The sequence below is a fragment of the Punica granatum genome, chromosome 4, assembly GCF_007655135.1.
Source record: "Punica granatum isolate Tunisia-2019 chromosome 4, ASM765513v2, whole genome shotgun sequence".
Classification (NCBI taxonomy): Eukaryota; Viridiplantae; Streptophyta; class Magnoliopsida; order Myrtales; family Lythraceae; genus Punica; species Punica granatum.
In genome coordinates, this window is record NC_045130.1 from 13,384,900 (window position 1) to 13,402,467 (window position 17,568).

Sequence of the window (17,568 nt, forward strand, 5' to 3'; positions counted from 1 at the left end):
AAAGCATTTTTTAAGTCATGGAAAATGGTTTTTCTCTAAAATTTGTATGAAAATATTTCAAACATGAGAAATTAAATTTTCTCATACCCCTCTCTTAGGAAATGTAATAAAATAAAATTAACAATCTCTTTGGATATTGAACTGGAAGGGCTACTTGTTCATGGATTTGTAGATGTGACTGCAGGCTCAATGGTTGGACCGCATGATTAATTATCATAAAATAAATATTTATATTAGTAAGGAAAAATTATGATAAGTGAGATAAACATGATGATTTCAATGAAATATGAGAACAATAAAAGAAAATATCTCAATCTAATATATGTGTTACTACAATAGTTATTATATATCCCGAGTATAGAATTACTAAATGAGAGAAAATTAAGAGAATGTCTCACACACATAATAAAGTGGAGGGCGTTCTCATTTATGGACACGGAGCACATCAAATGGAAAGATAATTTTACCAAATATTTGAGATCTCACACGTATACACAATCTCCTAATCATATCAAATCAATTTTATGATGTCTTCTCTGATTTCCTCTAATACTCCTTCACAAGCGCATTGGTCCAGAGCAACATTGCACTTGAACCCTCAAGAAAAACAGAAATAAAATGAGGGCCATAAATTGTTCATTTCAGGCCGAGCAAAATATTGATGCTGGAGACTAGTTTGGTCCATGTCCAGTTGAAGAGAATTGCTGGAGAGACAACATGTAGGCTTGAGCTTGTTGGAAGTCGAAGGGAAGCAACCTTTGCCTTGGGCTGGGCTGAATTGAACAAGTCGAGTTGGGTGAAAGTGGACCTTAGTGAAATTAGATCTGCATGTAATATAGTATTCTTCTCCTTGTCCGTTGATTCCACAAGGATTTTGGTAGTCGTAGCATCCACTTATAAAGACACTGAGAGGAGGGTCAAAAGAGAAGGAGACCATAACTCAAAAGGCTTTGAGGACGCCGACCGTGAGGGGGTCACAAAGGCTTTATTGGCCACTACAGAGAACGGTGGTCCATCGGGAGGGAGAAGGTATGATGTAGGACAAACCAAGGAGAAGCTAGGTGACTGTAGGAGGAAGGGGATACCGCCGAATGAAGAAGAGGTTGAGAATGATATGGAGTCGAAATGAGGCCACTAAGGCCAACATTAACTAGAGATTTCAATAGAAAATTTTAAAAAAAAAAAGATGGTGACCTGAGGGAGCTGAAGAGCGCAGCCTAGTAAAAGAAGGCGTCGAGAGGTCAAGGAAGAGGAATCTGAATGTGATGAGGGTAACGGCTCGATGCTGTGTTGTTTCACAACAAGGAGAATCGAGCAATGGATAATGAGAACAAGGGAAGCTGAGAGAGAGCTCAATATGATAAGGCCATGGCCAGAGCTCGGGACAAGCATTTGAGCCATAAGAAGAGGAGAAGAAGGCAACCATAAAGAAAAAGGAAGAGCTGATGGGAAGCTGATTTTGGCGAAAAATGAGATTAGAGGAGTGGGAAGGTCAAAAGATGAGAGAAGGTCGAGAAGAGGGTAGGTAGCCTGAGCCGTAAGGGATAGAGGTGGAAGATGAAAATCCTGTCAAAATAGTGCCATGGGAAAATTTAGAAGGGATTAATTTGTGTAGAACAAAATGAAGGAGAATGATATCTTAGAAGTAGAAAAAACAAAAAACAAAAATGTCGAACTGGGTTGTCAAGTGTGTCCGGCCTTAAACCGGAAACTCTGGTAATGACAATGCTTTTGGGGAAAACTATGCCAAGATCTTGGACTCTCGTGCAATATAGAGTTTCTAAATGAGAGAGAATCGATAGAATGTCACACACACACACGCAATAGTGTGGAGCATTTTATAGATTTGAAGTACATAAAATAGAAAGATATTTCCACTAAATATATGCGATTTCATACATATACACAATATCCTAATCAAATCATGTCAGATCAAATATTCCGACATCTTCTATTGATTTTCTCTAATACCGAGTAGCCAAAAGTAAAGAGGGAAAAAAAAAACCCAAACAAACAGAGAGTAGTAACTTGGTGGGTTGTGTGTTGAGTCCCAAATCTATGGTTAGCCAGAGGTTAAGTGTTCAATTCTATGGAATCAAAGATGGAACCCAAAATCCTATGGAATCGGCAGTTTCTAGAGGACTTTTAATTGGTTGTTTTAATGGGCTCAATGGTTTAAACGACGAAATTTGTCCTTATACAGAACCAAACCCACCATGGCGCCGGTTCTCTGTCTGGTTTATAGAGATTCTTAGAATGCACTTGCAATGCACGAGAGTACTTTTATTCTATCATTACTCGTATCTTTTCGGTGTAAACTATAATATTCGATGGTCCAATAGGTCCCAACTAATCAATTAAGTGGTGATGATTAATACATCATTATTAAAAATGATGAATGGCAAATAAAAATTGTAAGGGAGAAATGCCAAAAATTTTATAATGCAATTATTATATGTTGCAATGACCTTTCAGGCCATTGATTATTCTTTTTAAATATTATAATCTAACAAATTAAGGTAGTGATTATACCATAAATCTTCCTGAAGAATAAAATTTTATGGTATGATCATTTTCGGATACAATCATCTTTCTAGACCATTCAATTATAATCACTGATGAAAAATAAATGAGAAAAAGATAGTTTTAGTGCTTAACCATTAGCGATATTGTCATTTTGGACTTAAACCTTGACCTTTTCCCATTCTCATCCTCAGTCTTTCCCGTTTTGCCACTTTAGTCCTACCTTTTTTTTTTCTGTTAACAGAAGCTAACGTCGATTTTTATATGGATTTTAATATTTTTTTAAAATAAAATTACTTTATAAAAATTAAAAAAAATTAAAAAATGGAGGGGACGTTGTTCCGACTAGAAGGAATAGCCAGTGAGGGAGTGAGAGCGTCAGCTAGTGCCTTGACCCCACCTTCAAGGTCGCCGGTGTTTTCAGAGGGCACCAATGACCTCAGGGGTGGCCTCTCCCTCCATCATCGGTACTTTCCTTTTTGTCCCCTTTTTTTTTTGAATTTTCAAAAATTTGAAATGTTTTGAAAATATTAAATCAAATTTTGAAAGGCCATTTCGTGCAGAATCAGGCCGGAATGGTAAAGCCCATTCCTGGCTACCAAACGGGCCATAAGTGTCATTCTTGTTTCTTGGCATTGTTATGCCTCATCAACAAGCTGCAGCAGGACTATTGCTGGGAACCTGAGACTACAAATCTAATTGAAATTGATGAACCAGCAGGCAGAGACAGGCTTGAGCTGTTTTAAGTGATGGCCATGTTGGTTTTGGTGTGATATAATTGATGAGCAATTGATCTAAGGTGCAAGCCAAGCATTAACAATAGAAACTGAGAGTAGATTTTTGGAATCACTAATTGTAGTACTAGCAGTATTAAGGGTGGCAATTCGTATCGTGTCGTATTTATACGTGTCGTGTCTAAACGGATTCGTGTCATTGAAGTCATCACCCATACACGACACGATTATTAAACGGGTCAGGTTTTAAAAACACGTACACGACACGTTTATATCCGTGTCAACCCGTACATGACACGTTTAAATCTGTTTATCGAAACGTGTCATAATAGGTACACGTATACACGACATGATTATACATGGTACCCAGACACGTTAACACAACACGTTTATCCGATCAACCCGTTTACCCAGACACGTTTACACGACCCGTTTATCCGATCAACCCGTTTACCCGGACACGTTTACACGATCTGTTTACCCGTTCAACTTGGTTACCCGAACACGTTAATACGACCCGTTTTTCCGTTTATTCCGATTACTCGGACACGTTAACACGACCTGCTTAAAGTTTTCCAAAAAGAAATGAGAAGAAAAAAGAATCAAGATTTGGGCACGAATCTTTCATAGGAGAAAGTATGAAAATCAACATCGAAGATATGGGCAAAAAGAACTGAAGGAATATACAGACTTAGATTTCAACTTCAACATTGTCAAACACTCATCCAAATTATACAGGTTCACCCATGCTGCTTTCCTCAATTTCTGACTTGTAATCCTCCATCAAAGATACAAGTCTCCCTATATCAGAATGTTTTCCTGCAGAAACAAGAAAAACACGATCCATCAAATACAGATTGCAGCAAATTATATTTAATAAGAAACTTTGATAACATAATCCAACCCTTACCATAAAGTATTAGAGTCGAACTGAAATTTAAAAAAAAAAAACTTAGGCATTCACTTTACGAACAATAAATCTACTTCTCAGCTAATCCTTTTATCTCACATTATTTAAAACAAAAATAAACAAGATACAGGCCACAATGGATTGAAAAAATAAAGTAATAAAGCATATTAGTCTTCACCTTAAATTGCCTTGATATTCAACAAAGAAACTAGCGCATCCAAGTCCATGTGTTGACATAATACGATACTGAACTGCAAAATAGACACATCATGAACACATTCACTTGTCCATGAGTTAAAGGGGAAGTGGCCTGAAAATGTTAGAATAGAACTTAAGATTTGTAAACAAAGAGTCACGAACACAGAGTTGAACTGCTGAGATAGAGCGAGATAGACCATGCAGTTATCCATAAAACATAGATAATTAGATAAAAAGCTGCCACAGCTCAAACACTCAAATAAGACGACTTTTTTCACCAAATAATTTAAGCAAAGTACAAAGATTTTCTTATTCTGTAGTTACGGGGACAAAATATGGCATGTAAGTCATGAACTCAGCGGGCATCAATTCTTGGGGAAATACTTGGCAGGGGCACTTTGTTGATAAGTTGGAAGGCATGGAAAATCTCGTGATAAGTTAACCCTAGCTATTCAAAAACTCCATTTATGTTTAAGAAAAGTTTAAGAAATAGGTATTAACAACACCATGAAAATCTCCATTTATGTTTACAAAAGATTGAAAATTTCACTCCCAATCAGTCAAAATCCATTAGCAAACTCACTTTATCAAAACACAAGTTGTAAAATGGATGCAGTTCCTTGCAACAAGTAAAAAACAGAACCAATAAGAAAAGGCTTGCACCAAGATGAAGTGGCAGTCCTGGTACCTCATGGCTGAGATATTCCCACATGCTAATGCAATAAAATGGGATGGCTTTTCAAAACCAGACCAGCAAGAGCTTCACTTGCTATTGAGACATGAAATTGCCATTGCATAGACTATAGTTGAATCGTTACCTGTTTTGAGTAGTAGCACAAGGCAGCGTAAGACCGCCTCCCCTCTCCCGATTCCTTTGACTAGTAGCGCTATGGCTTCCAACTTACTAAATTCTGCCCACAATCTCCAATGCCAGACAAGAAAGCAAAATTCGATCAAACTAAGCCAATCTGAAAAGAGAAATGTTATGTTAAAAGGACAAACGAGGAGCAAAGATTTATAAAAATCAACAAATTTCAGAAGCTGGCATCGCTAGTTGACTGAAGAGTATAAGAAAGAGAGAGTTGATATATTTATGAAATTTTATTTAAATTGGTCTTTTGTGAGCTCTTGAGATTGAACAGGTTGGGAATGAAGAGTATGAGAATATGATTAAAAAAGAGGATTCTCATATGTAAATATTTTCTTGAGATTTGCCCCATGAGAAAAGGACCCGAACAAATAAAAAAACAAAGCTCCACCACTGTAATCTAAGCTAGTCTTTGTTAATATCTTCTTCTGTGACTCCAATCCCTTCGTGAGCTCTCTCCATCTCTCTTTAAGATTTTCCCTCTCTCTATAAGTTCATAAATAAAAAAATAGCCTAGATACGACAAATGAGCAGAAGGTTAAATCCAACAAACTAACCGTAAGAGCACCAACCAAGCACTAAAATCGAAATGGTTGAGAAAACAACAAGATCGATAGAGCAACGCTAACACAGAAATTCCAACACAACTCGAGAGGGTAGCAAGACAAATAAAAAAAATCCACCTTTTACTCAAATCAAGCAGGCGGAGAAGGGGGGAAGAGAAGATCGGAGGAGACGAATGATACCTGCCGCCGGCAGGTGATCTGAGGTCGGAAATGGGGAAAGATCTGTACTTTCTCCTTCGATTTTGGAGGCACAGAGAGAAGCAGAGACCTCGAGGTCGACGGCTCGGGGATCGAGGGCTCGAGGGTCGCGGGGTCGAGTCGAGGTCGCAGTCGAGGGCCCGAGGGTCGCGGCTCGCGGGTTCGTCTTCGTCTGGTCAGCTGGTTTGAGCAGAGGGCTTCGACTCGTGAAGATGAAGGATGAAGGGGGGGCGTGTGAAAGTTGAAACCGGGTGGAAGCTCAAGCCTATTGCCTACTGCAGTCCTGAAGGAAATTTCGAAATTAGAGTTAACCTAAGGATATTTTCGTAAATTCAGTTAGATAAACGGGTTAATGGATTACACGATTACAATAACATGATTAAACACAGTTAAATAAACAGATTTAATCGTGTATAATTGGGTTACACTGGTTTAACCCGCTAAGACACGTTTATTAATCGTGTCTAAATGGGTTGAACATGTTTAACCCGAATATCAAAAATATCCAATCCAAACCCGTTTAACTCCGTGTCGTGTAATCGTATCGTATCAAATATTGCCAGCCCTAAGCAGTATGACCCTTTCTCTCAAGGTTGGTTCGCAATATGATTTTTATATGTGATTGTTTGAATTATCATATTTGCAACTTGAGCTATTGCTTTTACTCTGATATATGTTATGGTACGCAGGTCTACAATGATAGAAAGAAAGATATGCAATAGTTAAGTCCTTGCTCAGAAAGACAGTGGAAACTTCTTCTTCTTTTTTTAATGAATAATGAAGATTGAAGAGCAAACGTCAATGCAATACAGTGGAAGAGATTCCATGATTCCAACACTGAGATGTCTAGGTTCTTGCCTTATTGAACGCAATATGTTGAGTAATCTCGGCCGATAGTACTTACATTACCTGGACAAAAATAATTCAGGAGTTCATGTCAATCCTATGAAGTTTTTTTGAGAGGTCTTGGTCTAACTTGTCCGTCCAAGGCATGAGTTGGACCTAATTCACAATCATTTGGTTCACGTTATCCCTGAGACTTCTTTTCTCGAGCTGGGCCTGCAACTACAGATGATTAGTATTACAAATGAGGTCTTGGAAGACCCTTGACTGAGTAAGATAGCAATATAAGGACTCAAATTTCGCTTTATTGTACTTTTCTTATTTTACCTTGTTACTCGCATTCATCATAATAGAGAGAATAAGAAAACACGGTATGTAAAAGTGTAAATGTTCGTATATTACAAATAACAGACTAGGTGATTACATGTCACATAGTTTACAAAAGTTGCTTGCTAAGTAAACAACATGAATTTCAGGGGGAAAACCCAATAATATGAATGATACAGAGTAATTTTAAATAATAGAACAAAAATGAATAAACAGGTGCAAGACACGCGGTGTAATACTAGTGTTACAAGAGGTTTTTGTAGCTACGGAGGTAATTTACTTTAGAATGGGTCTAAATACGTCCTGAAAATGGAATGGAAATTTAATTTTTTTCTTGAAAAATTAAACTTTTCAATTAATTAGTTAAACTAATTCTCATTTAAACGTTCATAAAGGGGCTGTTTGGTTGACCAATTCTATGACGGAATCTGAGATTCCGGCCTAAAATCAGCAAACTTTCCTGCGTTTGGTAGGAAAGTGGAGGGAATTCGAAGCCCATTTGAGATTCCCGGGCTTCAACGGGCCAATACAAATTCCCTCCCAAGGTGTAATCTGAGAATACCACCAGTCAGGATGGTATGGATGGTATATCTCAGATTACGGACTCTGGAACAGGGGTAATTTTTTTTTTTTTGAGTTTATTAACAAATCTTTTAAAAACCCTTCGCTTGTTTCATGCGGGGAAGATGAAATTTTTTAATTCAATTTCTTTTTTTTTTACTTTCAGGTAAGAATTTTGCTTTTTTTACTTTATATAATAGAATGTATGTATGTATATATATTATATATGTTTTGTGTATTACGTAGGTCTACTAAATAAACTAAAATTTACCTGTAAAAAAAACTTGAATTTTCACATAATTAACCAAATATGTAGGTGTATTTTTTATTATATATTATATATTATATATTTGTATATTATATTTATTTATATATTTATATATTTGTATATTTAATATAATATATTTGTGTAAATATAATATATTTTCTTTATATATAATGTATTTATGTTTATATTTATATTTAATATAAATATTTTTATTAAAATATTTTATAAATATATAACAAATACCTATATATACATATATTTAAAATAAAAATAACAATAAAAATAAACTTTTGGCATAATAACCATACAAATAGGGGTATATTTGTAAAATTACTTTACATTCTCATTGATTAATTTAATATATCAAACGTAATAATCTCACATTACCTTATATTTTCGCAAATACATAATAACTTACCCAATACAATAATATTGTAATCCTTGTAATATGACATTTCCTGACTCACTTTCCCTGCAATCTAACATTTCCTATGATTTAACAATCCGCGAACCAAACGCCCCCTTACTAGAAAAAAATTCTCATTCAGGCATCCATTATTGCCATCATTAATTAAGATTATCTCGTCAACAATGCATAGTTTGACATTAGGATTACAAGCAAATAATGAAAATTAGATTGCCAATATACAAGTAACACCTATCACGTGAAGTCTGACTAGCTATGTTTGTCAACGAAATTTTGAAATACAGATATTGACTTAAGGTTTGCAACAACTGATATTGACTCAAGTCATTGCCCCAAAAAAGTAATTAGCTTTCATTAGGGGAAAAAACTAATTAGCTGCCAATTTAGAAAGCACATCCAATACTAATATATCGGAAAATAATATGTTATATCTATATATATAGTCGGGGAAGGAGAGACTCTTGTCCATATGGAAAAATTAAGTTAGGTAGAAAAAGCTCTGGGCTCATCTCTCATGGCAGCTGCACTTCTCCATTGCTGCGTTTTGCCTCTATCTCTTGCCTTACTTCTCATTACAATCGGTTGCGTCTCAGGAGAAGGCAATGAAGTGAATAACGAGCGACAGTCGGTGCTACGAACCGATAAAACTAGTCGGGAGCTTAATCAGGCTGCGGATTCTTCTCCAGTTCAATATGCACTTGCGGTAAGATCGATCTTCTCTTCTCAGATTAACAACTATCCAATCTCATATTTTCTTCAACTATTATCAGCACCGGTTCTCCCCAAACTCATTTAAGCAAATCAATAACTTGAGTTTGGCTAGTCCTTACGTGAGCATGGCTGCTCCAAATTAATTATAATATATAAAAAACGAAGAGTGATATGTGTGAGTCTTGATTTACTTTTTAATCATCATTTTGACTCCGCAAAAAATTCAATTCTTGATCAGAATTTCAGGTATTTGTCCATTTTTATCATTAATATCTCAAAAGTACATTGTCTCTTTCACAATATTTCCGCATTTTATGTACTAGGCTATCAAGAAAATAAAATAACGTTATCATAATCCGGACGGATTTCACGTTAACTCAGTCCGTCTCCATCAGTTTTCTCCTTGTTAATAAACGCTTCAACTTCACCATGTCCATCTCCCTCCAGAAAAAATGTATCTGACTTTTCAAATAGTCTGCTTGGTAATTATTAAATTAAATATCAAAAGAAAAAGCCAAATTACTAGAGCTATATCTCTAGAACTTTGTCGAATAAGTTACACCTCTTTAATTTCTTTACACATCCGTGCAATGCACGGCTCTTTTCGTAATTGTTATAATTTTATGTTATTATCTCTCAATGTTGTGATTATGTATTATATATCATCTTATACTAGATGGTAAAATGACTCTGAACTAACAAATAGACTTTTTAGTAATTTAGTAAACAATGCAAAATAGAAAAAATAGAAAAACTTTAATAAAAAATTGAATTGCAGGAATCTATATATATATAATCTTTTTTCGCATGAATAAAATTAAAATGCTTGATTAGATAATAATTCTTGATTATTTTAGTTTGTCGGTCAAACTTTATTCAGCTGAAGAGCCACTATATATTCACTGAACGACCATATACTTCCCACGGTAAAACCATCATTTGTTCCATTTTGATGAGCCGTAATTTATGTGCACTCAGAGTTTGGATCATTGTGGGGGATTACATTGTGAAATCCCTCGTGTACAGGCAATTAATTTAACCTAACTAATACTGGGTTCAATCACCCAAATCATGCGTTAAATCGAGAGGTTTAGCACTTCTGTAAAATCATGCAAATTGTAAAATCGACCCATTACATGCCAAAATATTACTTAAGATTAATTACGGAACTGTATGAGGGCGATGCCATTAAAAAAAAATTGACCTATGGGCTATTAGCGAAGGTGATCGATGAATCGAAACAAAACGAATAAATTTTCCACCACGTCCTCAAACAGTTCTTCAGCTTGTGGTTTTCGTTCTCCATGGTCCTGGCTGGTCACTCTTTCTTCGCCAAGTCTGTGTCTATTCGTGGCTCTCTCTCTTCGTCAGGGATCGTCGAAGGTGCTTGGCCACAGCTCCACCCACCCAGCGGGAGTGATTGGAGAACATGACTATTCCGCGACCCAAACCACTTCATTTCACCATTTCTCTCCCAAATTTTCATTTTTTGTATTTTGTAATTTTTTTCCCGGTCATATGCGGAACAAGTGCCCTTTTCTATTAAATTTACCTGAGAAACTAACGGGAGGGGAGATATTTTCCTATGACCATAGTTGAGGGAGTAAATGTTATAAATAAAAGTTTAGGACGTTCCCTCCGGGATAGTTTAGGGGGCTCAAGGGTAATTTTCCCTTTAAAAAAAAAACATACATGTACTGAGAGATTTACAATGTCGTAGAAGTGCAAAACTATGGTCGGATGTTGTCGTTTCCTTGAGAGATTAAGCACTTCGCAAAAATCGTTCCAGTATTTAGCATGATTTTGTAAAATTACTAATCTCTCACAATTGCCAGAGCTTTCATCGCTGAAAGAAGAAAAAAATATGTATAATGATAATTTATATTTTTGCAAAAGTGTTAAATCTCTTATGATAGCAGAGTATTCAACACTGAGAAAACTATATATATTATGTGTAAGATTAATTTTAAATATATTAATAATATATTACGTAATGGAATAAACTAACCTTCAGCCATTTCTTGGTGACTTTGATGATTTTACGTGTTATGAGGGACCTGAAAAAAAAACGGGAACCGAGAGTGTCTTTTAGCTTGTACTGGACGTCTAGATGGAGACACATGTCTTTTTAAATAGGCGGAGTTAGAGACCCCTCATAATGTTATTTTCTTAAATGTCATTCTATCAAAAGAATATTAATTGCAATCCACAAGATATGAAATATTTCACTCCAATTACTGATTATATTGTGATATAAGAATCACCTAATTGAGACATTATTTCCTTAATTATGTAAATATACAATATATTCTTACATTATCAGCGCGCGCGCACATATATATATATATATATATATATATATATTTTGTAGTGACGCTTTATATTGTAAGGTCCAACTAACGTTCAAATTCTGGATGACAGGAAAATCATGCAGTGGGAGGGAGGAAACTTGCATTATTTCCGGAAGTCGGACCCATCACCACGGGCTGGTCAGAAAGATTATTGGGATCACTATACTCTATTCTCCACTTTTGGAACTCCCCCCTTGATATAATCAGAAGACCCTCTCAGGAGCAAGGTATAACATAATTAACAGTAAAGTCCTCATAAATTTTAGGGATTTTTACCTAAAATGGCCCATGGTTTATCCGTTTTGTCAAATCTATCTCATACTTTTTTTTGTCAAATCTATCACATGGTTTACTTTTTACATCAAATCTATCCCGCTGTTATCTTTTCCGTCAATATCTAACGGCCGTGCTGACGTGGCACGTGGAGAGATAGTGGGCCACACTTGCTACGTAAGCGCCACATCAGCACAATCGTTAGATGTCGACGGAAATAATAACGGCATAATAGATTTGATGCAAAAAGTAAACCATGTGATAGATTTGACAAAAAAAAAGCATATGATAGATTTGACAAAACGGGTAAACCATGGGCCATTTTAGATAAATACCCCTAAATTTTATCTAATGATATTATTGAATGTTGTTTGTCTCCATATTCTCTTTAACTTTCTATTTATTTTTAAAAATATTTTTAATTCATTCAACGTTTCTTAATCCTCAAATACCATAATATAGTTCCCATATAATTTGAGTTAAGAATATTAGTGGAGTTCATATAAAAAATAATCAAATATAAGCATATATTTATGAAAGTTAAAATAATTCCAAACTTAAGATAATTTAACGAGTCTCGAATATTGTTTTATCATGAGATTAATCCACGGCAACGTACCGCAATTTTTTCTAGTACACATTTATAGAAGAACAGTGTGCTTTTGAATGGTCATAAATACTATAAGGGAAAAGGCTTTGCTCCCTAGCCTTTCATACTTTTTTTTCTCTTAATCGTTTCCTTGTGTTAAATATCGTCCTCAACCTTTTCCAGTTAGTGCAGCTTTAGTCCTCTTGTTATTTTTACATCAAATGAGGATGAGATGGCAATTAATTTAAATAAAAAATAATTTTTTTTAGGAAAAAAGGGGCTTGGCGTGTTTTGAGCTAAAACGAGCGTGAAATCTAGTTGTGATGCTATATTTTATATTTATAATGGGCTTATACAAGTTCGAGCCATGTCCAACCTAAAAACCTATAATTAATAGCTAATAAAGGCGCACGAGTAATCTAACCAAATAATTTCTTTACTAGTTAATAGGATTTATATTTTATTGTACTAAACTCATGAGCTTCTTTTGTAATAAAAAAACTATAATTGATTGGATAATACATAATGACTAAATAACCTGTTTCTTCCTAGACGAAGCCACTGCACATGGGGCGAGTACTCCAGCGGATCATAACATATTGTTCATTCTTGGAGACTCTCTATTTGATGCGGGCAACAATCTGTACCTGAACGAGTCGAATTATTCAATAGGCAGCTACCCTTACGGATTCACCTATTTTCCCAATGCTACTGGAAGAGTATGTGATGGTCGGATACTGCCAGATTTCATTGGTAAGTATGAATATCCTTATATAATTTGCAATAATCTGAAAAATATAAGCCAGCAGTTAACTTATTGCAATTAAGGCACGTGATGCCAAACTTTCACTAATAAATGATCACGTTAATTTTATCGGTTCTTGTTTATATTTATATAGCCGCTCATACCCTTTAATCATCAAAGGATATGAAAACTATCAAATATTAAAAATAAAAAAAGAACCAAATATTATTTGAAGTTTAAAAAATATCATCCCACCATAATCGGTAAAGACAACTGTCAGTGACTTACCGCTGGCTAACTAGATTCTTTGAGGAGAATGACGGGTGGTCAGTGGGGAACCTCCCTTACCCGTAAAAATCAAATTTGAAAAGTAGGTTCCTTTTGTATATAATCCAGACTAGATCATATACCCATGGCAGACCAGTTAATTTTTATTTGATAAAAATATATGTTATATCTGATATCGTTCTCTTCAAACAATAATTTTATGAGTGAATAATTTTCTATAAACCCGAATAACTGTGCTTATGTATGTCACATTGAATAATTAAATGGGACTTCTTGACCTTAAATATAATACATTGAATTCTTTTTTGCCTAAAATTTTATATTTCACCATTTTTTCTGTTGTTCAACAGACACCAATGCATATATAGTTTTATATTTCTCTCTCTTTCTGTTAATAAGTGATTATAAAAAGTATAATAGCAAGAAACTTCTGTCACAAATACACCACATCTTGAAAGGTCGCCTGTAGCTCCCATCGAGCTTATCTTCACTGTTTACCTATTTATATTTAATTTAATAGGTGGTATTCAAAATTTTACTCGTAGACAACAAAATGTTCCAAAAATTATAAATATTGACAGTAAAAGTTATATTTTGAAAAATTAGGTGACTCCTCTTAGCGATATTTGTAATAGTCCATCGTAAATGAGATAATTCTTTAGTATAAATTACATCTCCTGTTTAGTTATATTGTGTTTTTATTTTTCAGCATCTTAAATGTAATGTTATTTTCATAGATTAGATACATTATATGACAAAGTAATGTCAAATGTTATCGAAGATTATTTAGGTTCTTTGTTCACTTCTCGTACGTAGGTGCGAATATTCCCTAATTAGTCATTAAAGGTGTAAGAATAGCCCCACCAAAATTACATGTTTTAGCTGCTTTTTTGGATAAATAATTGCAAAATTTAGCACTTATTTGGATGCAGGAGGCTTAATATTAATGATAATTATATAAAAGATGCAGTATCCAGGAAACTAAAATTAAATATCTTACCAATATCTGTACTTTTATATTTAAACTATAATAAAAAGAGAGGTATCATCATTCTTAATTTTTTGAAATTTCAAAAAATAGTACTATAAAATTACTGAATTATTCATTTCAGAAAGTAAATTTAACCAAGTAAAAAAAATTGAATATTTGAATAGTTAAACATAGTACTCTCTTTATATTTCTTTCTTTAGATCACTTTTACTATTTTCCCCCTTTTTTTTCACCGGTCATCAAAATTGGAGATTTTCCTGCCAAATCCAATGAGTACTAAAACTATTCTAATAGCTAATAAAGTGGCACTGATAGAGTTACTAGGCGAGGATGCGTCATTACATTACACTAACTTTGATAACTAACTTTATAGTTGTTTCATTATTATGAAAATAATAATGAAAATATGTAATCAAACGTTACCATAAATATATAAAATTATTGTTCCATCCCTTTATTTAGTAAATTTAGTGGAATTACTTTAACTAGTAAAGTATAATATAGTGCATATTACATATGTAGGCTTTTAGATTAGAGAGTGGCGGCGAGTCTCCCATTTATTTATAGCCGATGTTCCAATTTGCAGCGGAGTACGCGAATCTGCCTTTCATTCCGCCATCGCTACAACCTGTGGGTGACTTCTATTATGGAGCCAACTTCGCCTCGTCAGGAGCCGCGGTTTTGGATTCTGATAGCTCTAGTGGCCTGAATGTAGTAAGCATCTAATTCAAATCTGCCTTTCCATAATTCTTTTCATTCCAATGATACCTTTACTGGGCTTTTGAAGTTTTTCCTATTCATCAAGTCCATTCTTTAGATCATCTCTATTATCCCTTGTAAAGAAGCTTTGCCATTTGGAACCAAATATCGAGGGTTAGGAAGCAATAGCAACATTAGTGGAAGTACTCTGTTCATTGAATTGGTTTCACTTTGATCAATCTTGGGGTTGATCTCTTTCTTTTGTTTATACTTCTTAGCTCAATCTTAAAGGCCAGGTGATCCAATTCAAAGAACTGGCAGCAAAGTGGAATGAGACACTGGGTGCTGATACAACAAGACAAGTATTGGCCAAGGCTGTCTATCTTTTCAGTTTTGGGGGCAACGACTATCACAGCTATTACAAAAACTTCTACGATGAAGATAGCAGCCCGACTCCATCGGAACAGGAACAGTTCGTGAAATATATAGTCGGCAACACAACAGATGCACTCATCGTATGTAGGATACACTTTCTAAACCAAGGGGGAATATTTCTTTCACAAGTCGATTTAATTACAGATATGATTCGTGCTAGTTAACCATTAACTATCGCCTGGCTTATGCAGGAGATGTACGAATTAGGAGCGCGAAAAATTGCATTCCAGAACGTCGGGCCTATGGGCTGCATTCCTGAGTGCAAAACAGAATTTCCCAAATTTAATGGGAGTTGTGTTCCGGACCTGCTCTCAATGCCGACATTAAACAACAAGGAACTCAATAAGACTCTCACGGATTTGGCTGAACGTTTAGAAGGATTCAAGTTCTCCATCTTTGACTACTTTATCACCCTTATGGATAGAATAGAGAACCCTTCCGATTACGGTAAGTCTATTGCAAGCCTTCATTTAGGTGATTGTTATATTGAGCAAGGTGAAGATTCTAAGATATTAGATGTCTGTTATAAAAGGTTAAGCTCGTTAGATCACACAGCGCGGTTTACATCTTATGACTATATATACTCCTCCTCGTGCTTATACGAAAATGTCATAATGAGTCTTGTTCTGATACCATTCATGTAAATATCTTGAGATAACAGATGTGCCTTATTTATCTCACTATTTTCTTTATCTTCCCATGATATGTACTTAGGTTTCGTGTACGGGTCGACAGAGTGCTATTCCAGCAGCAGCTTGTGCGAGTACCCCAGTGCCTATGTATTCTTTGACGATGGACATCCAACCCAGAGCGTCAATGAGCAATTAGCTAAGCTCTTCTGGGCGGGGGACCTTTCAGTTACCAGTCCTTATAACATGAAGCAACTATTTGAAGAAAGCAACGATTGAAATTGAAGTAGTTGCAATCTGTAGCTTCTGTGTTTTGCACCCGTAGGCTTCGGCCTCCTTTTCTCACTGAAAAAAATTGAAGTACTTAATTCATATAATAAGTGAACAATTGAAAATTGAAACTCTTTTGGTTCGGTGAAGTAAAACTTCAAGCGCTAAAAATTTGAAAGTTCTTGTATTTTTGTCCGTGCAGTTCTTGTATTTTTGTCTTATGCAAGATTTTGGTTTCAGTTTCTATAGCTTTAATCATGCAACAGCACGTGCGTTACATATTCACACGTGTATCGGCTACTTACGTTTTTATTATTTATTTAGTCACATATTTTAAATCCCATTAGTAAAAGTCATAGATATAATTACTTAGGCAGCCATTTATGTTCAATGTCACTCCAATATCTTCTTGCATAGGATAAAACTTTCTTTTAGATGGGTTATATATAATAGGAGTTTTTACCTAAAATGACCCATGGTTTGTCCGTTTTGTCAAATTTATCCTATACTTTTTTTTTGTTAAATCTATCCCATGGTTTACTTTTTGCATCAAATTTATCCCGGCGTTATCTTTTCCGTTAACATCTAACGGTCGTGCTGACGTGGCACGTGAAGAGATAGTGGGCCACACTTGCCATGTAGGCGCCACGTCAGCACGACCGTTAGATGTCGACGGAAAAGATAACGCTGTGATAGATTTGATGTAAAAAGTAAACCATGGAATAGATATGACAAAAAAAAGTATAGAATAGATTTGACAAAACGGACAAACCATGGGTCATTTTAGGTAAATACCCCTATATAATAAACCTTGCAAGAAAACAAAACTAAGCCAACACTATTGTGTCAATATATGTTCAGGATCTTCAAAAATGTCACACACTAAGATCCTCCCCACAACACGGTTTACATAGGTAAACTTGTCATTCCTACCTTCTTGTTGCTCCTCGAAGAAGTTCTTCACAACCTTGATGTCCACTTTGGTCATCTCACATGGGTTCGACGCTTGAGTGGAAAGAGAATGTTTCTAATAACATAAGATTTTACTGCTGTGTGGATCTGGATTTGACACTTGGGACCTTATCAATATGCGATGGGAGTCGCCACTACTTGTTTAAAGTCATTAGAGCCTTGGGCCGATAAGTTGCCCGAATCTAAGAAGGT

General features: G+C 35.2%; 1 protein-coding gene and 1 long non-coding RNA gene across 2 annotated transcripts; one reads left to right on the forward strand and one right to left on the reverse strand.

Annotated features, from left to right (window-relative positions):
- Positions 1 to 3,856: 3,856 nt before the first annotated feature.
- Positions 3,857 to 6,278, reverse strand: LOC116202634. The gene is made up of 4 exons (XR_004156103.1): positions 5,980 to 6,278; positions 5,184 to 5,333; positions 4,346 to 4,418; positions 3,857 to 4,076 (listed from the first exon to the last, which is right to left on the reverse strand). It is a non-coding gene; the product is annotated as an uncharacterized LOC116202634 (long non-coding RNA).
- Positions 6,279 to 8,877: 2,599 nt separating this feature from the next.
- On the forward strand, positions 8,878 to 16,659 carry LOC116205126 (GDSL lipase-like). Its single transcript, XM_031537618.1, has 7 exons — positions 8,878 to 9,126; positions 11,556 to 11,712; positions 12,900 to 13,100; positions 14,958 to 15,085; positions 15,349 to 15,585; positions 15,697 to 15,952; positions 16,220 to 16,659. Exons 1-7 carry the CDS (start codon positions 8,938 to 8,940, stop codon positions 16,411 to 16,413), a joined length of 1,362 nt encoding a protein of 453 aa, XP_031393478.1. The 5' UTR covers positions 8,878 to 8,937; the 3' UTR covers positions 16,414 to 16,659.
- The last annotated feature ends 909 nt before the right edge of the window (positions 16,660 to 17,568 follow it).